This window comes from Acanthisitta chloris, unplaced genomic scaffold, assembly GCF_000695815.1.
Source record: "Acanthisitta chloris isolate BGI_N310 unplaced genomic scaffold, ASM69581v1 scaffold38438, whole genome shotgun sequence".
NCBI lineage: Eukaryota > Metazoa > Chordata > Aves > Passeriformes > Acanthisittidae > Acanthisitta > Acanthisitta chloris.
Window position 1 is genome coordinate 33,082 of NW_008686059.1, and position 25,081 is coordinate 58,162.

Consider the following 25,081-nt stretch of genomic DNA (forward strand, 5'->3'; position numbering starts at 1 on the left):
GACCTGGATGCTTTACATGGTTATGGCAATGGACTTGTGTGACTTTATGATCCGTATGATCTAAACAGTTGATGGCTCTACCAAGTTTCTGCCCTTCTGACAGAGCCTGCTCCGAAATAGAGGCTTATGTCCCATCTGTCCTGAGCCCCAGATCCATAATGTCCCTACAGACCTGCAGCTAACAAGTCAGTCACTAAAATTTAGTGTATGTGAGATAAGGCTGAAACCACCACTGACCCGTGTCAGCTGCTCTCGTCCGCTCAACTGACATAGAAGAAAAACCAGTAAAGCACAGTAACAAGGCCACAAGGAAGCAATCTGCCTGCAAACACAAGCCAAATGAGAAGGGGGGGAATGACACTCAAAAACAATTGAGTTAAGAAAGAGTGAAGTTTGTTAAAGGACACACAATTGTGGCAGAAATTAACTTTAAGCTCATAAGTGATGTCTAGATTTGAACACTTCTAAGCAGTTGAGCTGTTACAAAACATACTCGTAAGAAAACTACATAAATGAACTTAATTTTTGTGCTTGAGTTGTGATCTTTATACACCAGTTAAGGCTGATAGTATGGAAGATCCTTTTGAGATGAGTCTACAGCCTTTCTCCTACTTAAAAGTAATGGGTATATATATACTTTCTGCATTTATTGACATGTGTTTTAGTCATGCCTATGAGAGATTAAGTCATTAAAGGCAAGTGAAGAATATCCCTTCAGGGCATTTCCATCATACTACAGAAGTCTTCCTTCTGGCCTCATGGAAGGAGGAAAGTTGTTCTGTTCTCCTAGAGCAAGGAAAAGAATGAGGGAGCTTACTACAAAGCAGCCAAAGAGAAGATACAAAAATCCTAACAGTTTACTCTTTTGAGTTGCTGCGGTAGACAGTAAAAGCAGCTACAGTGAAACTTGACACGGAGGTCTTTGAGCCTGTGACCTATTAATTCTTATTACAAGACCATCTATTTCCTACATAGTAGGTGCTGAAGACCAAGCCTAAAAATAACTAAGAAAAAAATAATCACACCACTAAACTGACAGGAAGTGTAAAAACTTTCCAAATGAGAGCCATTGAACCTGATGAGACACAGTCTATTCCTGGTACGATGTACATTTGTACTGCCTTCTAGGTGCAGTCAGTGTAACAGCACTGCCATGAGGCAATCTTTGTGGCCCAAGGTAAACGTGCAAGGACAATGCCTTGCTCAGAATCTACAGTGGAGGATTAGCTAAAAATAAAAATATACTTATCTTCCAAAATCAGAAGCAAATATATATAATTTCAAAGTTTGAGTTTTGCTGAGTATCATATCTATTACTCAGTCTCCTATAGAAGTTCGTCTTTTGATGAGGTCTTGACCCTTCCCATATGTATCAAGTAAATTTTTTCCATCATGGCACAAACCCAATGTACCTTCTACCCGGTAAGTCTTATGAATTTTCTATCACAATGGCTATTTTCTTCATATTGCAAACTTAGAAAAATGCATAGCTGTAACTCTGCATTAGAGGTTACCCTCATTCTAAAACTGTTGGTTTTACAGTTATGCTGAACATAACTTCCCGTTACAAGGTAAGTTAAGAAAAGCCAAGCATCTCCTTAATAAAGTCTACTGCACAATGAAGCTTCCAGGAAAAAGCTCCATGGCCTTCTGCGTGTCAGGAGTAATCATCATATTGACCCTGATTATCATGAAGGAACTACACAGCAATAAACTAATTAAGTGCAGAGTTCCCTCTTGGTGTCCAAGTACAGAAACAAAACAAAGGAGTAAACTTTTTTTTTTAATGGAGTTGCTGTGTTGTAACCTTGATAAGTCTTACTTCAGCCTTAACTAGTGCTGGCATCTGCTGCATACTACGTGGTGTTAGTTACAACTTCCTTCTCAAGTCTCTCAAGGGGCAATGAACTGAGAACTGTGCAATAAACCATATTATGGAACCATTAAGAATTACTAGTGGACTAGTTTTAAATTGCAATTTATAATCAGTTAGTGACAGAAGCAAGTCAAAACACAGTGTAAACAACACAACTCTGAAATGCAATGACTACTGAAAGCCAAAAATGTTTAGTTATTAAAATATATTTTTAAGTTCAAATTAGTAACAAGGACAGTCTGTTTAAAAATAACTTTTGCACAAGTTCAAAGACTACCCCTTTTCTTAGAAGTAGCAAGATAAAGAGGCATGAATCAGACATCTTTGTTTACCATCATCATCATTCTGAAATGCTCCACGCATTGGGGCAACCGGAAAAATATCAGCAGCAGTGTTTTTAATACTCCAGGCTAACAAGGTTTTTTCAACCCCTTTCATTCCCTAATTCCTGTAGACAAATTTTGACTGAAAGTTTCCAAAGCAAGAAAAAAAAAAAAAAAATCAAACCAATCCAAATCCCTCTCTCCTGCTTTTGAATAGTTTTCAGGTGATCCACATTTTAACTTGTCTTCATGCACATCTTGAAGAACTGCTGTTATAGTCTCTTTCTCCACAAGACTTCACAATTCTTACCCATAGGAAGGAGATGAAAAAGCAGAAGTGCAAGAAGTACAATTCATACTTAATTTCATTTCTCATTTATAAAAGATTCCAACAATTGAAGGTGTTCCTTTTGTCCTCTGTGCAACTATTTCAGCCAGTAGCTGTTAAAATGATCACGTCATTCTGTGGGGGATAAAGGAGTGAGGTCAGTAATGTTAATAGACTAATTATTTAAATATAATATTCATTGAATCAGCTGAATATGATCAACATAAATAAGGTATTTAATCTTAAATTTTTTGGTCTACCTGGAATGCAAAATGTCATTTCCATATGATGTTAGAAATACTTGAGTTTTAGCTCAATTTTATATCACAAAGACTGAACATAACAATTTCATTTTAATAATTACATAAACTCTGCTGAGTCTTAGCCATAGTAGCCATACAGAATTTTTTTTTTGCTTCTTTGATAAATTGTAGTAGTAAAAAAGCCTCTCAAAACTGCAGAAACCAACTATATATTATCAAAAGATTAATATGATAAATAAGCATTTACTGTAAGCAACAAAATGCTGACACTCATTTCCACATCATATATATATTTCTTTACTTTAAAATGTGCTTCCCACATTTTCTACTCTGGCTGATACAATCTGAAGCCACTGTGATTACTTAGAAAATGCTGAAAATTAAAACCATTGTTAACTGGCTTGGTTTTGTGGCACACAAAATAGCTTAAAATGGACTGACCATTCCAGTCAGCAGTCCCTTCTAAATATGCTTGTTAAACTCTCCAGATCTTCATTTGTGAAATGCAGTTCTTCTAGCAGTGTAGTCAGGAACTGTGTGTGCATTGGGCTCGTCTGAGCATTCTTGAAAAGTGGAGTCGTTCGTGACAATCTGGAAAACAACCCAAACATATTTCATACAGAAAAGCAACTTTTCAGTGTCATTTAACAAGTTACTTTGTCTTGAATACTGTATTGAGGTAAACAGTGCCACTGACACCATATAGGAAAGAGTTGTACTTTTAGTAAGAAACTCAAGGTAGTCTACAGCATTCTAAAACCTTCCCAGCTCAAGAAGTCTGTAACAGAGTAACAAATGAGAATAATCTCCCTGCAGACACTGGTATGAAGACCATCTCCACTTGAAAAAAGCTGCAAATAAAAGATTCTTTTAAATTAAGCAAATGTAGTGATAGAATGCAAACAAAGGATCTTACGGGACACAGTAAGTAAGAGTCCCTTGACAAAAATCAATTTACCAAAAAAAACCTGATTAAGAAGCAAGACTTTTAATGAGTTCAAATTATGTTCCATTTCTTTCTGGATTCCATTTCTGTATGTATATTTGGCTAAATATTTCAACTATCACACGGTGACAGTGAGAAGGACTTTGAGGAGATGCTCAGAGTAAGGATGCGGTGTGGAAAGAAACAGACTTAGGCACAAACGCTGCTACATAAACCCTCCCACAAAAGAGAAGTATTCAGATTTTTGGACTGAGGCCACTGGGTTTTGTAATGTACTTCATGACAGACAGGGCTGAGTTGTTCCTTTCCTGGTGAGAGGTACAGCAGTCACTGTTTGAGCAGTAGAACAGAGGGCCCTGCCCAGGGCTGACAGTCTGGAGGAGGTTTTTGTGTTAGGATGCTTTATCAGCAGGGGAGGTGAGGAAGTGCTGATAGAAGATCAGAGTGTTAGTCTGGAGACAAGGATAGCAGGAGAAAGACCCAGAGAAGCATTATTATTAGTCTTCAATTCACCCTTCTCAGAATTAAGTAGGTTGTATATGAAAAAAGACTGTTGGCAGAAACAGTCATGACTTCCTGAGCGCTGGTGCCAGGTGGCTGCAGCATTGTAAACCACTCTTAGCAATGATGTAGTTTTACATACACTTTTATCAGAATTTTCTAATTCCTGCCTTGGACTTAAGAGGATGTTAACAAGGACATTATTTTTCAAAAAGAGCAGAAAAGTTGTGCAGTTTTGAGTGATGTTCTAAAAATAAAATCTTTATAGCATGAAGCTCTCACACTTTTTTGGAACTGCAATTTGTGATATTACATAGTTTCACAAAACACAAACATGTCCTAAATGTCAGACCCTGTTTAAGACACTCTGTTTAAAGGGCAGCTATTATAGCCCACACCAAGAAAGAAAGTTATTGCTATCGTCAGAGAAATCACCAGGTATTAAACATTGAGAAATGGAAGTTAAGTTAAAAAAAGAAAAGATGTTTTTGCTGTGGAACAGTTTTTTTCCTTACCTGAACTTTGTTTAAAAACTAAGCTACAAGTATCTGATCATCAGGAGACTAAATCAAGGAGTAATTTCAGAGAGGTCTGAGTTTCTAGCAATTAGTTAAAAGTTGCGTCTTGATGGGACAACATGTTAAACAGTTATGAATATATGTACAAACACTAATCTTGGAAAACTGTGTCTTTCTGGCCTTTAAATGATGCTTTAACTTGCCATTTGAAAAAGCTGTTGTACTTTTCTACGTTTCAGTGGCTGTTGGGGCAGCCACATTTGCCTGCCAAAGGAGCAGGCAGGAGCTGCTGGTTTGCACGAGTGCTAAGCTCCCTGCTCTAAATTACACTAATCCAGTGTGGATTTGAGGTACTGCACCACAGAGTGTTGTGCTCTCATCCTTGTGTGAAATGCTAACTGAATTAAAACTTGATTGTATGCAAATAAGCCAGGACAGCCTTTGGGATCAGTATCTTCAAGTCACTGAAAGCTACAATGACACTATCTCCGAACAAATGATCATGACTAATTCAATTTAATGATACACAGGATTCCAGTTCAAAGATCATGGAATTCCCTTGAAACTCTGCAGCGTCTTCAAAAGACATAGAATATAAACAGGAAATAGGATACTTGGGACCACAATAACAACAACTGGCTACTGAAACAATGAAAAGAAAAATTTAAGTTTTACTCTTCTGTTACCTCTTTCACATGTTGCAATATTAATCTGGAACAAACTTTTTTGAATAAAATCAAATACAAATAAGAAAAGCTAAAGGATTAAGTGATTTTAAAATAACCACCAACAGAAGCAAACACACACACACACACAAATGTTAACAGTCCAGAATTATATACCCATTCTTCAAAGGTTTTCCTGCAGCAAACCCATTAAAAGGAAACGTTCACGCTCAAATCATGGAAAAGTTGTGTATCAGACTGCATGAAAGTGTCATTTCCTGCACACCCACACACACCAGATGGTAAACAGGTATTTGTGAAGTTTAAAAAACGTTCAAAATGTCAAACTGTATCTGATTGATAAAATTTGCATTTGCTGGCTATTCCACATATGTTACATGTTCAGGGAAAAAAAACACGAAAGTGAAATTCATGTGAAGACCAAACAAGTATTATCAAGCTATTAAATGACATCTGGCTACTGTAAAACATTTATATAGTTTCAGTGCTTCAACTCAAGACCAAACTTTCTATTAAGTAGTTACCTTACGAAATCATTTGACAAGCATGTTTCAGAGTTTAACCTAAATTATTTTTAGCAGCCACATTATATGGAGTAAATTTCATTAATTGACATGGTACTGTGTGCAACTCATTCTTAGATCTGTGCATACCTTAGCCAAGCCAGCTGAATAAATTCAGAAAAGATGATGGCAGTGTAAAATTTTTATGTAGTGAAAAGCAATAATTGGCATTTCCTATCCAAAGGTATGAATCCTTTCTAAAAAACCAAACTAATTACACAGTACCGTCCTCTCCTCAGATAATGGACCTCAGGGAAACCTTTCCGGACTTTCTGTTTATGATTCCCCCTTGAAAAAAGTTAAATTTTCAAAGCCCACCACTGTGTTATCAGTCAGTTACAGCTCTCTAAAAGAGATGTCTGAAAACAGAGGTAAGAACACAACTGCCTAAGAGTTCTTTCCATTCCCCAAAATGGAACCTTCTTTGGGTTCTTTCCATTCCCCAAAATTGGTCACTTAAAATTACACAAAAATGTTGAGAATTTGAGTGCACATAAATTGACCCAATATGCAAAGCACACATATACTCGAAGAAGAGCCATGTGCTTATCCTCAGAAGACTAACAATAAGCTCCTCCTAGAAAAATGTAAGCATTGCCATTCTTCCTGGCTTTTTCTAATGGCAGAAGCTGAAAAAAAATAAAAGCCACTGGTTGTGGCAGAAGCCACAGAGCTGAACATTATTATTTAAGCCCCTTACCTTGTTTGGCATGCTTGGAACCTGAACAGGAACAGAAGTATAAAGGAGCATGATGGAACATTTGGAACTGTATTACCTAAATATCAACTGCTTTTCAGATTTACAAGGAGTATTGGCATACTCTTCTTCCCATTTTGAGCTGAAATCATGAGGGAAATCATCTCTGATTGCTCTACAAAGTCAGGTTATAGGACAGGACCAAAGAGGATGCCATTACTTAACCAGGAGTCAGTGAAGTTGTCTTAGTAATACAAGCTACTTCACTTTCACCAAGAGATCAGGACTCCTTCAGCCCCTGTCTACAGTGTATTTCCTACTCCCTGCATTGCAAGTACAAGAGAGAGCACAAAACTTCATCCACAGATTTAAATAAACTTTGGAGCAGATTTATAAACACTGAATATCACTATGATACTGCAAGTCACTCTCAGTAATATTTCATCTCATTTAGTGTTAAAAGTCCCCTAGAAGTACACTAAGCCATGTTAAAGGAATGAATGTGACAACCATGGCATTCTAATGTGTTCTACTGCATCTGCACATGAGGACTGGGGTCTTCTCATTTTGTGTGTGTTTGGTTTTGTTTTTTAAAATATTTCAAACATATTTGCACTACTCTCATGTTACAGACTTCATGGGCTTAGCAATGCAATAAACATGTTACTAATCAGAAATGCCATTCTTTTAATATGGTAGTTTTATAGAATACAGTCTTAGATTCCATTTTAATTATGTTCCTGTTAAGGAAGTCTCCAACACAACTGATTAAACAAAAGCAATTGTTCTGTTTAAGACCAATGGCTAGACTGAGTCAATACAACAAGTGTTACACATCAGCAATAAAACTCATTGAAATAGATGTGCACTGCAGCCCGTAGACCATCTGCCTTACAGACAACTGGAGTGTGGCCGTGGATTGATCGCTCAGTAACCGTGCTTCAGTTAATGGGATGAACTCAAGCAATTGCTGTGTTTACCCATTTCATGAAGACCTACCCAAAGGCACTCAGAAATTCTGACAGAGTTAAGTTAAAGCATCACTGTAATTTTGAATGTTCTTCACAATACACTGACTGCTTGCTTAATCCGAGGTAATCCCTCACCTCCAGTATCTCACTGGATACAGTACACTTGTCTAGGGATGGCAATTTTGTTAGCAAAGTATCTTAAATCACAGCAGGGATTTCCACAGACCTTAAAGCATGATGCATCCATCAGGCAGAGAAGTTAGTATGGGACAGAAGGTTGATCTGAAGCACAACATGAGTGTAGTTGTAAGTTAAAGATGCAACACCAGGGAGCGTAAAAAAATTATAACTTTGGTTTAATTAAGTGGTTACACAATCACACTGTTTTAACATGTTCAGAAATTAGAAAACATGACAGCCTCAACTTATGTAATTTAGCTGTTACACTTTCAGTGAAAAAATACCTCACTTGTTTCTCATAACTTTAGTTTGAGCATGATTTAAAAAGCTCAACAGCAAAAAAACCCCAAACCCTTAAAAGCAAAAGACTGTCTCTAGAGTGAACATTTTCCATTAGAACACATTAATATTTGACAGACAATCTTGAACTGGAAGCATCTAACTTACAAACAAAATGCAGAAGTATTTAAATGTCTCTTCAGAATTAAATCTTTTAAATTAAACTGCACTAGTACTGAAAAAAAGTAATTATGATCAGTGCCATTTGCAACTCTGAAATTAAAGCAGTCTCTAATTTGGGGCCTTTTGTTACCGTGTCCAATTGGTCAAGGAGGAATCAGTATTCAGGGGCAGTTTTCTTTAATCTCCCCCAATTTTTTCCTGTATTATATTTTCTTAATGCAAGATAAACCACTCTAAAGTTCATGGTGTTGAATGGTAACAACTGACAGAAATAAACAGGCAATTGTCTTACTGAGATAAAAAAGCCATTTCTGGTCTAGTTTTAAATATAGCCTGAAGATCCTATTCTTGTCATAAAGACAAGAATTTTGTAACTGAAGTGCAACTTATGTTTTATTTATTATTTAACTTCTTTTCATTATTGTGTACTGACTTGTCCACAGAATCCAGCACAGGCACTTTAATCCTCTGATGGCAACACAAACTAAATTATTCATAGTTTGAAATTTTTGTCCACTACATTTAAATCAATGCCACAAACACTGATTCAAAATCAATGACTGGATTTCCTACATAATCCAAGTATATGACAAAAATTAAGGTCCACTCAAAAGTTAACTTTGTTAATTGTTTCCACTACCTTCATTTTTTCCCTATGCAGCTTCTACAAGTCTGTTCCATAAAAATGTTCTTTGATACATGTTTAGGTATATACTTGAAGTTTTTTTTTAAATACTTACTTTTTCTTCATTTAAAGCTCCCCTTCAACACACATTTTTCATATAGCTGGTGTCCAGACATAAGTCAACTTCCATTCCCTTTTAATGGGGCCAAAATTTCACTCGTGGGGTAGCCAGATGGATACAACGAGCAGTAAAAGGAAAGCACTCCTACAGTCACAAGGGTTTATCTAACCATTGGATAAAAGGGCTCACTGACAACTGAAAAAGAAATTATGGATTTGTTTTTTTCTTTCTTCTGACTTTTCCCCTCACAATGACTTATTTGTATCCAAATAAGTTACTGGCAATTCAGAGAAGAGGCTGAGGCACACCTAAAGCTGCACCAGCCCAAACTCCACTGCTCTCTAGGACAGTGGGCAGCGACTTGAGCCTGGGCTGTGCAGCAGAGTTCCCTTGTGTCACAGCATACTCTCCTTGCATGGGCTTTGGAAGCCAAGTGAACATCTGCAAAATACTTTGCAGGTTCTACTCCAACATACCACATGAGAGCTCATTTTTTGTCTTTCCCATCATATGAAAGTTAAGTTTTTGTTTTTCCATAAAGCTTCATAAGGAAATTTTTTGAGGGCACATCCATGTTTTAAGTGCACTATGCAGGAGAGAGGAGATGAGGCAAGAGGCCTATAGCTACCTTATCAGTACAGAAGCTGTTCATTTGAAATGGATTTAATAAAATGCAAATGTTCAGGATCTTTGTATTTTTTTTAACCTAACGAATGAACTATTTGCATAAACAGCAGGATTTATTGTTTATGCCACTTTCATCCTATCCCTTGGAAGTTAAGGATTGCTCCATCACCTGCCAGCTGTTATTTAAAATACATATGTATATAACAGCTGTGTAACTACAAAGAACCTGCAATGAAAAAAATTTATACTAATGTTGCAGGAAAAAACTCAAGTAAATTCAGACTAACTTCTGGAAGATAGATTACCCTTGACTTTAAATGAAGGACAAGTAAAAAACTCTCATATAAAAATAATCTTCAATTTACATCATTAGGTCAGTAATTAGTTTTACAGGCAAAGTAAAGGTCTAATGCAAAAGAATACCCAAAATAAGTCTGAAGATCCATAGTGTGTTCAAAGAAGTCATGGTGACACATTTCATCAAATGGTGTGACAATTCAGTAAAGCCACTTAGTGCTATTTGTGCCAGTTCTGTACATTATGTACTTGAAGGCAACATGCCTTAGAACCTGCACTCTGTATAAAAATAACTGCAAAAAAATAAAAACAATCTCAAAAATTAGATAAACATCTGAAACTTTCAGTTCATGTAACTTATACTACTTTTCATAATTAATGATGTAATTAATTATATAATACAATTCTCAGAAAGTAACTAGAAAATGTCATTTCTCACTATTCCCATATTTCGGCTCTGAGTGACCCGTAGCATATAAACCTGACAGCAACATTTCCTGTTGAGCTGACAGAAAATTTACAAGTCTTTTGTTTTGTATAACTATTGTAACCTTTGCAATTGCAAGTATCAACACTGGGGGTTTTTTTCTGCACACTATCACTCTTACAGTATTCCTTCTGAGCGAGTGTCCTGACCTAATATACGCACACATAAACCAAAGTCAGTTCCCTCGGCAATTGTCCAGGAAAGGCACTACACATTTCAGAACATTCAGCAGGTGGAAAATGATGTCACATTCCCTGCAAGCATTTGCTAGCATTATGCTGATCCTGTAACACTAAGCAGTTGGCTTAGCGTAACACGAAGCATTCAGGGATCACTGATTTTAACCTAGGCTTAGCCTGTCTAACGACAAAGATGACAGCCAACACTCTGGAAGTGCTTTGCTGCTAATGAAGCCAGTGACAAAAATCCCAGGCCCCATGACTCTAAATTCGTAGCAGTAATGTCATGGTTCTGTTTGCCTCCTGCTCCAGGGATATTTAAGAACTCTGTTTTCAAAGACCTACTTATTTTAAAATGACTACCAAGAATGCCATCAACACAAATATCACAGAGGTCTGGAAAACACCAATTAGTTGGGCAATTAGGTGCAAAACAGCATTTCCAGATTTCTCTAGCAGTGGATTAGAAAAACCTCAAGCCAGACAAGAAGACTAAGGAAGCACCAAAACCAGCTCAATGACGTCTCTGGTTTCTTACCCAGAGTCTCTTCTTCAAAGTTTACCTGGATCAGACTCTGCTTCACCATTCTGTACTAACAGACATGGCTGCAGGATGATTTCTAAAAAAACCAAATGGAGTATGGTACCCATCTCTACATTACCATATTCTAAATTACGACTACATTATTCACAGACATGAAGCATTAGAATGTCTATAATATGCGTGCCATTTAAAGCACTTACATTCATACAGGGATTTGTTCCAAAAGGTTCCAATTCAGCTTACTTATCTGCAAAAAAAGGTTTGTAATACAAGCCCAAAAGAAATCACTATCAGCTGTTTCTCTCTAACAAATCTAAGTTTCTTAGGTACACATTTCAAGGACAGGCTTTGTTTGAAGAGCTCCATTTATCTGAAGTCTGTTTCCTGCTAACCAGCTGACAGATCAAAGGTACTTCTCAGTCCAATCACTTGGTCCCATTTCCCCTCTTTTTTACCTTAGTCAAAATTTTAAATTTAGCAAGCTTAAAATTTATTGTGAAATTGATCCTTTAATCGTTTTCAAGTCTTCTTTTCCTTACCTTTCATGTTCCACAAATTCTCAAATACTGGAATCTATGCCACTGAAGTCTTTGGGTCACCTAACTACATGAAATTAAGTACACTGTAAGTCTCTGATTAAATAATGCTAAAATGAAAGCTCTTAGGAGCCTGAACCTTTTAAGTACTTTGTAAAATACTCACTATTGTATAAGTTATTGTGAACAGACAGTGGGACAATTTAATATGGAAAACATACCTTTATATTCCAACCTGGTACATTTTATGATTTCAACATTGTTTCATACACATCCATTTTTTTGCAATTGCTGAATTTTTTGCTGCCACATACAGGTAACCTACTCCTATCAATTCACTAGCTCAGTCATATGTAAAAAATGATTAAAAAAAGACTAAATAAAATATACTGACTTACAGTTAAAATAAATACAATGCTTAGGCAAATAGTGTCAATACTTGACTTTATAAAATGTATTCACCTGTGCCCAGTTCCTGTGGAAACAATGATCATAAAACTGATCACAGTTTAGTTTCACAACTTTCTATCACAGTAACTTGATTACAGCTCAGTATACTGATCAAACACCTGGAATAATGCAGCTGAGTAAAGAGACATGCTAGGAATAGACTTGCCTCCACTGTGGCAAATATTTTGTTATTCAAAAGTTAAACATGACAGCCTCAATAGTTTTCTACTTGCCCTTCCCAGTTTTGAAAACATATGCCAGTGTGGTTTTGCACCTCTCAACATGAGATTCTTAGAAACCCCCCAAAGTTACGGATTGTTAAGCACCTTTTCCCAGACATATCAGCTCACAACAGGTTTTAAAAAAACCCAAACCAAACCCAAAAAACCCAAACCCTTTTCCTGTTAAATTGTTTTATTTCCAAATCTATTACTGACCCTTTGATCTCCAAAAAAAATCACTTTTCTATCCTTAATCTCAATCTTACCATCTCTACAGCAGAAGAGCACTATTAACACTGATCTGTGCAAGTACACTGACCTAAATGTATGCCTAAAATCAGCACAGTAAGTGATGAGGTTTGAAACAAATATGAGAACTAGATCTTTAACTTCTTAAAAAAACTTAATAACTCATCTCAGAAACACTGAGTTTTATGGTGAATGACTTAGATCTATTCAGTGTCTTCTTAAGATGTTCAGATGGACAGAGTGTGGAAGAGAGAGTGATATTTGCATGTCTGTGGCATGCAGGGTGTAAGAGTGGTGTACATCAGACCAAAATGAAACATACTGAGAACTCAAGCCTCTAACCAACCAAGCCCCCATGCAGTTTTTGCACTGATGCTGGTTGTGCACCTAGTAGTACGTAATTACACACACATACTCTGCAGTTTCTGGACTCAGCTCTCACATACTGGTTGGCTATGTTTGCTGCCACCCAATTAAAGCATACTTTGACTTTTGGGGAGGAATTGGAGGGGAAGAACATGTACTGCTGTGGATACTGATTGTTCTAGTTTCTTTGTATTGTGCCATGCGAAGTTTTATGTTTATTTGCACAACATTCTGGTTAAGTGCTTGTTGCAGTCTTGTTATCCCAAGTATTTATTTACACGCTGTGTCAAACGAGCCACCTGTCCTGGTGCTAAATCCACTGGCTTGGATTGTCTGTAAATTCTCAGAGCTTTATCACGGCCCATTGCCTAGAGATACTCTTTATACATCATCTCCTCAGTGACATGTATTTCCTTCCTTCCTTCCCCAAAGCATCCCTGTTTTCACAAATATGAAAGGAAAACATTTCAGAAGATACTGTACATTTTTGCCTTCACTGTTAATATCCCACTTTGGGTCAGAACGTCATTGTCAGACTGGATGAGTGTCACTGGGTGTCAGAGTGTTTTCATATGTCAAGAAGTATCGTGAGAAGTAATGAGAAATATGAACTGTCTTTGCACTTGATTACTACAGTAAGTGAAAATTTTCATACCTCAGTTTTTCATTTATTCCTGGCCACTGTAGAGTATTATAGGACCACCAACACTCTCCAATGTAACATTATTGATATGAAAGCTAATAAAATGCTTGTCTCTATTTCCCCCAACTGACACAGATCTTTGACACACAAGTCTTTAAGTAGGTCTGTGGATCACTGTAGATCAAAGCAAATTATAAAAGCTCAATTAGTCAACTAATTTTGTTTTCTAAGACATAATTAATTCATAAAGGAAGGTTTTTTAAGGTCTTCATGGTTTTTAATCACTTCTAGTATTCTTCCTCCTTAAAAACCATTATACACTTCACAGCAAAAATATTGTCTGCCATGGCAGGTCTGACATTTCCAACAGCAATATGACAAAGGAAACTGGAATGAAATACTACCTCTGTAGACAGCCTTACTGTTCAGTGTTATAAGGGTTTACATTCCATAAACTGGATCAAGCACGATAAGGAGAAGAACGATTAGATCTTCAAACAACACTGCTCTTTCACAGGGATTTTTTACAATCTAAATTCTTCTGTTATAGTGGTTTCAGAAGAGTTAAGGAATACAATACTTCTACTTGGGGCCCAATTCAGTGCTAAAGAAGAATAGGACACACTGCTTAGCCTACCAGAGGTACCATTATGACTCTCTGCGTAGAACCAAACTAATCCAGAATCCATGCTAAAAATCCTGCTGGTACAAATACCTAGAGATCACATGCACGAAGCTGTAGTCACCTTTCCAATGATGTGCATGGCTACTTTTTTTTTGGTTCAGGAACAAGCCAAATTAACACTGATTTTTGTCTTACAATGAAGTTTCCTGTAAGTCAAAACCACTGCCTATATGTCATATCCCCACTAATGTAGGCTGTTCTTTACAAAGTTAACTAAGATAAAATTAAAACTCTGAATATAAAGGATGCAAGTGTGTGTCAAAGTCATGTTTTTCTTTTAACAGATGGGAAATATTTCATGATAAAAAAATGTTTGCATTGAATGTATTAAGATTAATGATTAATAAGGAAGCAAGTATATTTTCATAGGGCTACAGCTTCAGGATTCAGTTGCAAAATGAACAGTTTAGTTTGCTCAGTGAATGAAGTTAAAACACATCCAGTTTGAAAAGAAGTTTAGGGCAGCTATTAACAGTGTGGATTACTCAAGTCTTACTTGCAACATGAGTTCAGAGCTGTCTATATTACTGTACAACTTATTCTGCTCTATGACATGACTTCCAATAAGCAAAGCTGTATGCACAGATTATGGAAGGAGGAAAAACATGACAATACAAAAGAAATCTTCAAAATATATACCTCTTCAAGAAGCAAAATTTAAAACAGTTCTCTCTAATAGGACTGGGCAATTTTTCCACCTGCTTGATCATAGTTGTGGCATTAAGTTTAATAGGACATGAACTCCACTGACCGAGTCAGTCCCCCAAGGAGTCAGTGTGATGAAGCAGCCTTCCAAAATCTAGCATGCTATCTTTCAGAGGATTGAAATGCAAGCTGCAACAAAAAATCTCTTACACAGAAGGCAAAAATGGAGTGGCAGAGTACTTTCCATCCCTACTACCCTTAATACACAAGTACATTGGGAATATAACATCGTCAACAGCAACCAAAGCAGAAGATCCCAAATGATGTTCAGTATAAAAGTATTTCTAGATTCTAACAAAAAGATTTGTCAGAACACCACCACGATGCACTCTGCACACCAGCTCTGCATGGTTGGGCATGGCATCAGTCTGAATGCCCACACACAGCTGCTGGGAACATGCCAATTTCTGTACATTGGGAATATAACATCGTCAACAGCAACCAAAGCAGAAGATCCCAAATGATGTTCAGTATAAAAGTATTTCTAGATTCTAACAAAAAGATTTGTCAGAACACCACCACGATGCACTCTGCACACCAGCTCTGCATGGTTGGGCATGGCATCAGTCTGAATGCCCACACACAGCTGCTGGGAACATGCCAATTTCTGTCTCTTGGAGGGATTTCCAAGACACTTGGCAGAAAGCCATGACCCTGCTCTTCCCTTGCACTGGGCAGCAAAACTGGCAGGTGCAGAGATGACAGCTTTCTGAGCCAACCCCTCTAACTCCATGTAACAGAAGTCCAGGAGACAGCGTGTACTACAGCTCCACTCCTGCTGATGAAGCCAAGGACCAGCACTGTAAAGAGGAACTAATTATCTTGGACTCACCTCAGAGTTTGTGCTGGGCATGCATGAAAGTTACACACCATAGAGCAATCTCCCATCCAGAAGGCTATCCATGAGATAGCCTTCCAAAATGGAAAAAGACTACAGCTATATGGGCTGCATTGAAATCCATAACGTGACTTCCCACGTAACAGCACTACGGCAACAGTGGGTTTTAGTATCGGGGAAACACCTTCTTGGAAACTGCTAAGGTTTCTTCTATTTTATCCCTTATGAATGATGAAGATATTTAATTAATTTTAAAATTAGCACTGATTAATGTCCCAATTAACAATACTGAAATACCTCACAATACTGTTCTATATATGTTTCCTAAGTAATACTGGAACATGCTAGGAGGAAGTGAGATAATATGATCGTCTCTACAACATGCCGAATAAGCAGCTTTGAGTTTACTTAGAAAATGCAGATAAGTAAGCTTAATAGAAGAAGCACTGCTTAACAGAAGTAAGAACTGCTTAACAGAAAACCTGTTTGAGTTCACACTTACCAAAAGACAATCTAAAATTACGAGAGAATATTTTTAATGTGTTAAGACGAACTTGCCTTTTCTCTAACTCTACAGATAAAGACAACACTATAACCACATCCAAACACTTACATAAAAAGACTTTTGGATTCTTGGTCCTGCAAACTCTTTCAAAATGGGAAATAATTTTTCTAGCTTAATGATAAATTATTTTTCTCAGCTTAAACCTGAAACTAAACATCAGTCATCAGGTGTGCTAAATAAAAGATCATCCAGCAGACTTGTATGTGGTTTCTGTAGAAAAAAAGAGTCACTCTGCAAGACTGATTCATACCCAGTATGTATTTGCACATTTCAAACATTCATACATTTTTCAGATTAAAACACAGTAGCGATATCACAAACATCTGAATTCCTCTAAAATAATTTAGAAATGCCAGTGTTGAGCAATAGATGTGCTCTCGTGTGCAAAGAAGTAAAAACACATACTCGAACCCAAGATTCTCCAGGTCCTGAACTGTTATCTCCAAGAGAGTAAACCTCTAGAGTACATCTCCACAGGACACATTTATCTAAAGTGGCTGCACACATATAATGATGGCTTTTGTTTAGTGATCATGGTCATTTTGAGTTTGTTTGAATACTGCAGCCGAATGCTTATAAACTAATCCCAGAACATTTTGAAATGCTTCAAAGCTTTTAGCAGGGGAACCTCTTGCATAGGCTTTGTAGATGAAGCTGACCACAGTTCACTGGAACCAGCCAGCTCAGATAAGTAAGATGAAAGCAGACATTTCCTGAAAATATCTTGAAAGCTTTCCATTAGTCTGTGCCAGGGGTATACACTAAAAACAGAAAGTGCCCATGCTTGTATAGCAACCAATCCTCCCACTGCTTTCTCCATTCTTTCTTGAACTATTGTATTTGTATCTGTTTATCTGCTTCATTTGATATCTTGCAAAGTTCTTTGGGGGAAAAAGATGCAACTTGTGTATTCTAGTTTACAGTACATTATAAACAGCTATTACAAGAACGAAACATTCTGTCTAACATACTAAATATTGCAACAGGAAGAAACAGAAATCTACCAATGCCAAAATTATTACAAATTACAAATAAATCAGAAATTTGCTCCACAGATAATTTGTAGGAGTCACCCACTCCACAGCAGGCATGAGTGCAATTGTTTGGCCATAATTCTCTGGCTGTCAAAGTGTACTCTAAGACGGTCGATGCGGCACTGCTGAATGTGCTGGTCATAGAGTGCCTCAGGGTAGATTTTCAATAAAGGCTGACACTGGCTGTTCATATTTTATACAATTTGATTGAATAAATCCAGCTGTTCTCTAGGAACACAAAATACTCCACTGTTGCGATCTCCAACATTTTCTACTTTGAGATATGTCCAGTTTCAGGCACTTTATTTCAGAGCAATGAATTAGAAGCCCAGATTTCTTTAACAGTTACTAGACTCAAGGGCACAGAAGTACTTTTAATAGTTTCTCAGGGACCAGCACACTATAAAGTGAGCCTAGTGTCTAATTCAAGCACCAAAATTAGGTGTTATGACTATCCATCACATTGTATCCTACACAGAGTTAATGTGCACACTTGAATGAAGAGAGGGCAGCAGTATCATACCATGACACAAAGTATGAAGCACTGATGACACTTGAATTCAATACAGCAGCAATGATGACAGTTATTCTGTCCAGTAGTTTATCTCAACAAGGGTTGGGGTGCTCTGAAAGTGCACCGTGAAGTTAAGTACACCAAGCCCTCCGCACACACTAGCCATATATGAGAAGGAAGTGGTGAGCCACAATAATGATGCACAAAATGGAGTGCAAGCAGAGTCCAACAGTTGCTACTTGAAACAAAACAACCCTGCCCTGTTCCACACAAAACAAAAAAACCTTCAAGTTTTAGTAGATCTTTCTGAGGGATACGTTGAAACCCATGTTCACTCTGCCTTCTGTAATCTCTGTTCCCTGTGCCCTGGGGTACCTGTAATGAAGTCTTTCATCCACCTGGAAAGAGGAATTATTATCCTCTTCCAGAATACTGCTTATTCTACTTCATGGTTTAGTGTTGGGAGTAAAATGCTCATCCTATGTCTGAAACCAGGTCAAGACCTGTGAATAAACACCGTGAAAATGTGACTGCAGCTAGTGAAGACTCACTCTGACACAGGCCCCATGCAACTCTACGATCTAAATGACATTACGTGTGCTACAATGTGCAGAATCTCTCAGTACAGCTATGAGAGAAGACTTAATTGGTCTAATTTTTTTTATGAGAAATACTAGTAATATATGACAGACTCCTTGGTAGACTGCAGGGGGTGAGAAAGGGCCACAACATAAGGACCCTTGGTGAGGGGTTGCCCAGGTCCTCAGTAGCATCTCCCTGCACACTGCTGGCAGCCACCAAGTATTCAAGTTTGACTAGAATTCCAAAATGATTAAATGTTCTGTCTAAATCTTTCTGGAAATGATGCAACACACATCATCATCTACAGGAATCTTTAACACTCATTCTAACTCATCTACATTCTTCCATATCCTCTCCTAAGAGGCAGCTGAGAGCAGCTATTCAAAATCCCAAGATCATGAGCTTGAAAGAAGCAGAAGTCAACACAGGTTTTATGAATGATTTCACTAAAACAATATTAGAACTAATATCTACTCTGTTTTATTCTCAAATATAATTCACTGGTGGACCCTGAGAAAGCAAAAGTAAAAACAGACTTGGTTCTCTGCTTATATTGATTGCTACCAAGACTGCCTGCAGTCTAATATTTTAAAGCAGCTATAAACCAATCATTAGTTATGCAAACATTTAGAGCTCATCATATGCAGAGAGACCAGCAACATGTTTTAACTTCTGCTCAAAAAGAGTCACCATTTCCTTAACTGTACAGAAACTACTTGAAAAATTCATAAGATCTGTTTCACGAATTACCAATTCAACCATAAGAATATATAGTAAAAATGACAAAAGATTTGTTCTTATAGTTGATAAAAAATTCATGCCAAGGCATTCAAGTAAAGTTACTTTCTGTGTTCTGATTTAATGAATCATTTGAGCGGTATCTGGCTGGGTGACACAGATGTAAGGCTCGCTGAAGCCTACTCTAATGCCTGCTGGTACAGCCTTCCTTGGGACAGGAAAGCCAGAACAATGTGTCAGACTGAAGTAATATCAAGGAAAGTAAGTGCAGTGCTGGGGATGCTGAGGCTGGCCCACAGTACTTCTTGACCTGTGAATGTCTGTAAGTACTTCTCTGTCTTACAGGCTCCAGTGACCCAGGAAGCCCAAAAGAAGCAGCAGCAGTGCGGTAATAAACAGCCCCTGGAATAAAGATTTTTGCAATCTTGTAATTCAAGCTGAAAGACATACAAAGATTGCTTGATGGTTTAACCCTCTGAAAGGCAGGGCCTGACACTGTGTGAAACCACCAGTGATTTCCTAAAAGGGGACCTAATGTTAAATGTTTAATACAGATTTGTGAGAGAACTATGTGTTTAACACACTGCAGAGTTTGTCTTTAGCTTCAGAAATGTACCTGAATTTGCAAAACACAAATTAAGGAACTCACTTGATGTATATGACTACAGCATTTATATGCTTCTGTCTACTCAAAGACACTATAATCAAATCACGCTTCCCATTAGGAAAATCCTTGGAAAGAATTTAATTCTACAGTAAGTAGAACAAAGCTAAGGAGGACTGCAGGCACTGTAGCATCATAATCTTAAGCAATAAAGCTAATCTTCATAAAAATAAAATGTATTTTATTCCCAATATTCCTTGGGAATGCCTAAAAAAGCTTTCCCCTCTCAAAAGAAGTTTTCTAGAACATTTAAACAAACATATTTATCAGCACATCATATCTTTATAGAAATAATTTGACTTTCATCATAAAAGTGAAACCTTTTAAGAAATTAGAAGCAAAATGAGAAATGAAAAGCTTAACACTAATGTTAAATCCAAATAAATACAATACCCGTGTCATTTTGTCTTAATGTCAGAGAGGGGAGGAACATGTCAGCAGCAAATGGAATTACACTCCTCCTTACCTCACCAGCCCTCTTTAAAACCCCCTAACTTTTTTTTAACATAACATTAAGTTTGTCTGTTGCTAACATTTGTTGCAAATGTGACAATCCTGTTTTGTCAAGAGAATTTAGTTTGTTTGCATGCAAAAAATATTTCTGTTTCAACAGGTTAGTTAAGACAGTTGTGTGTAATATTTGACATAAAAGGTACTTACACAGATAACAAAACGATAGTGATGAGAGTCCATTCAGGCATTTTGTGAATAATATTTCTGTTGGTTAACCTTAAAAAAATTTAAAAAATAATCAGAACATTTCAGGTAAAAGTAAAAAGATTTTAAGAGTTGAATTCTGATTTAAGTCTAGCATTAATACACTGAGTTATACTGAAGCAACTACAGCTGTATCTGAGCAATTCACCAACTTTCAGGCTTCTCTCATCCTCTAATGGAGGAATTGCAGACTTCCCAATATGATTTTCTGTATGAATGTGGGACAGGGAAGGCTGAACAGAAGGTAATTCTTTGAATTTGCTAACAAATGGCCCTGGCTGCTGTGAGGGCTCAGCTCTCACTCATACCCACTGGGAAATTCTCAGACCTGCACAGGTGTTTCTGAAAAGACAAGACCTTCCAAAACTTTTCCTCCTGTTTGCTTCAGACCCAGATTTGCTGTAAAAGCTAATGTGGAAACAGAGGTTTTTTTTCCAAGATACTGGTGACAATCCTCTGATGATTCTTGTCTGGAAAGCCAGAATGCTAACTCATGCAATGGGAGCCAGAGCAAATATAAGAGCCATGAAAATATAAATGAGGTGTGACTCAAGCACCACATGGGTGGCCAACAAAAGCTCTCAATGCCACCTGATCTGTTTGCCTGAACTGCCTAATGAAACAGATCTGCTTTACCTCAAGTGCTAATCTGTCTTAAAACAATTCATGTGTGAATTGCTACTGCTGAATTTAGGTGTCATCCAAGGTGTAAAGACAAGCAATTCTGTGGAAAAGTCACAGTAAAAAATGAAGCTGTGGCTACACAGGCACCCAAAAAAGGGAGCAGAATTAGTTTTATTCAGAGAGATGACACCACCCAACAGAAACAGAGGAGCAAGTGCCTCCCCTGTGTTTGCTTCTTTCTTGCTCTCAGTTTCCCTTCTAGGAAGCCTTGTACAAATTCAGAATGAACATATCCTGTCATTCATACCCACTCCTACAGAAGCTTCCTTAAAATGAAGGCAACAAATTCAAATCTACGGTTTTCCTCCCCAGCAAGATGACTTTTTAAATTTTCCTTTAATTATTTTTGGCAAGTATACAGTTACCCAAAAAAAGTGTTAAAAAGTGATAATAGAGAAGTAATTGTACTTGCCATTGTTACAATTCAAATTCTGTTACATAATTCCCCAAAATTATATTCAAAATGGGCATTAAAAGCACAGTTCTGAATAAGATCATTTATATCATGTTTGCATTTCTCTATTTCAGAAAGATATTAAAAATTAATAAAATAAATCTGTAATGATCATGGCAATATTATCCTATTTTTCTCCTCAAATCTCCAAGTCTTCAAACCAAAATAAGATTTTGAAGCAATGATTACCCAGGTACTGTCTCAACAGCCTGAGTTTTGTTAAATTATGAAAGGAAAACCAGTGTTTTGCACTACATATACAGGAATTGTCACAACAGACTAGAACTAAGAGTTCTGGCAAATACAGATTATTTTTGTTATTAAAAGGTTCATGTTTAGCAATTACTATTTGAAACAGCTAATGGATTTAGCTGAGAAAAAAGTCTGTACCTGGTAAACGGTTACATTTTTCTGGCTATAGAACAAGAGACAAAACAAAGGCTGAACATCTTGACTCAATACTGATGACAGTGATAAACACTACCAAGAAATGCCTGATGGAATCATCTTGACAGGCAATTCATATGTAACATTCCAGTTAATCTGCTATGACGAGACACAGTGAAAGAGACAGCTCGCTCCAAGCCACCTGGGAAAACTCTGTCAAATAGAGAAAGGAGCTTTATTTCAATGCTCTACAAGCAGTTGTTATTGATTAGAGCACGGGAAGGTGTCATTCTTGCACACAAACTGAGAGCTGCAGTTATTTGTGTCAATTAACTCTTCTTCAATGTTAGTATTGATTGGCAAGGTCTGAACACTAGTCATTGCCATCAATATGCTATTTATGAAGGAGGTAGTCAAAAGACACAGATAACCAGCAGGATACAGGAATATGGATCTGCTGACGTAAGACTGTCACTGGACTGGTTGAACAGTCAGGCTTCCACAAAGAGTAACCTTTCAGTACAACACCTGTCCTAAAACACTTGTACAGATGGAAAAAACCAACATGTCAGACAGATCAGAGTAAAACTAGCAACCTACAGGTGTGAAGCCTTAAATAATAAGGAGCAGTGGAAGGGCAGTCACTTTCAAAAACAAGCTGTGTGTCAACACCAAGGCCTCTGAAGAGCAAAGCTTTCAGAAAACAGGGAACTGCAGGGGCCTCTGCAAAAATGGTTCATTAATTCTTTGTCTTGCCTCTAGCCAAAACTGTTACTTCAGAGCAATCTATGAAAGAGAGGTCACTAGATTTCTGTCACAAACATGTAACGTGGAAATGTTAACACTGTACAAAACTTTGTGTATGTGATTTGAGTTTTGCAGTGAAATACTTTGTTAAAGAGTTTGGCTAAATTCTTCCTCTCCTACCTAAAGAAAGAAAACAATACACAACTTTCCAAAACAGAATGTGTCTACTTTCTTAGCCTCTGTACGGCAGGATAGGTAAGCCAGGAGAGCTGGATGATCCCAAATAGCTGTGTGGGTCACTTAGTTGCTAGTTTGTGGGTCTTGTGGTTCACTCCAAGACACACAGCAGCTGGACTTGATTGCTTCCACCATCCAGCAGGTCCCACACAGCAGTTTTCATACTCTGTGAAGGAGCTCAGACTGAGCAGGTGAATCCAAGTGGCAGAAGGTTACAGGATAACAGGCTAAAGACTAAGATGTGTAAAAACTCCATCCTGAATGACTGCCCAGTAACTGACTGGTGCCCATCCTGCAAAGGAAGGGAACTCACCAGAGAAGTTGTAGGAATACAGGGGAATCCAAGGTTAAAGTTACCAGTAAGCACAAATAGTAAACCCAAAAATGACAGAAAAAGAGTATACACAGTTGGTTCTTCTTTTCCTTTAGTTGTCTTCCAATTTAATTACCATCACCAACAAATGATGGCCTGATTTGTGCCTGCTGTGGCAGCAGATTCAAGCACTCCCTAAGAGCCCTGTGCAAAAACTTGGACAGGGACCACAACAAGCTTAAAGTTTTAGGAAAGTAACTCAGCAATGCTGGAGCTGCCACCCTTTCCTAGGCTGAATTACATTTACTGTAATTTCAAGGGAACAATTTGGCAGAAGGAACACTGTGCAATGGGGAACTACAGGTGGACACCAAGACTATAATGCAAAATAGTTATTCCCCTAACAGGCCCTTAGCATCAGGTATTATGAACAAGATGCAGATCCAAAATATGGAACTGGATAATACTGACCAAGCTTTATTTCTAAAATATAGTCTTGAGTGTTATTTCCTTTTCAGGAAGTTTGTACGTCCTTACAGTGAGAATATACTTGTCATCTATGAATCTATGAGCTCAATTTTTAACATGTTGCTATGAATAGCTATTAGCAACAAGTTACTGGTACTAAATGTACCTTTGGTGAAAAAACATTCCTTTGAACAGGGCCATGCCTGCCGTGTTTCAGTTCTACCCAGCGTGTCTGTGCTCTTACACTGGGAGAAAAAGAAAAAAGTGTGCCTGAAATGGAGATTTTCTTTTTTTCATTTTACAATTTGTTGCAAAGTGAAGTCATTAGCATCTCTGCAAATGCAGCAGCCTTTTCTTCCCACATCCAGATTCCCAGGTGTAGGCACAGGTAAGTCTGGTTCAAGAATCTGCCCTGTTAGTTTGGTTGTTTGCCCATTCTGTAAGTCAGCAGGCTGACTTCATAGCATGGGAAAGCAAAGTCATGACTTGAGGGGATCTCAGCTACCTATAGTTTTCCCCAAATTCACACTAAGATGAGTGAAATGTAACTAAACTAGGTCAGCACAGGCAAATACTAAAGCACAGATTGTTTTTCTTTAGGTGTCAACTAGACCAACTTAACCATAAAAGACAGCTCCTCTACCTCCTGAAAAAGATCAACATATATATGTGTGTAGTATTACTTAGTTTGATGATATTCCGCAAAAATGAGTTATTATTTAACTTTAGGCTTTTTTTTGATAGAAGTACATTTACCTGAGAAAAGGTCATTAACATCCTGGTACTTCCACATTTCCACACAGAGCTTTGCCTATGACCAAGTATTACTGACTGACTTGAAACCTAAAATTCCACTTAACAAGGGTAATCGGTAAACACCTATTAGTTAGTGTATACACCAGATAACATACACTCACAATACATACTTAAAGCTAAAAGACTGTCCCAGAAACATGATAAGACAAAGTTGTAATAAAAAATCTTGAACACATCTTTAAGAAACAACTGCATCCTATTCATTGATAGAGTTCAACGTCAATGATAAGCTCCATAAAAGGAATTAAAATACTTGCAACCATAAAATACAGAT

At 37.4% G+C, this 25,081-nt stretch overlaps 1 protein-coding gene across 1 annotated transcript in view; it reads right to left on the minus strand.

Annotated features, from left to right (window-relative positions):
* Window positions 1–3,239: 3,239 nt before the first annotated feature.
* The window catches only part of RPAP2 (RNA polymerase II associated protein 2), a gene marked incomplete at its 5' end in the record, with an annotated part of 33,312 nt that continues 11,470 nt past the window's right edge, over window positions 3,240–25,081 (minus strand). The window contains 2 exons of the mRNA XM_009079969.1: window positions 3,240–3,381; window positions 20,645–20,713. Of these exons, the coding sequence (XP_009078217.1) occupies window positions 3,240–3,381; window positions 20,645–20,713 (211 nt within the window). The remainder of the gene's footprint in view (window positions 3,382–20,644; window positions 20,714–25,081) is intronic.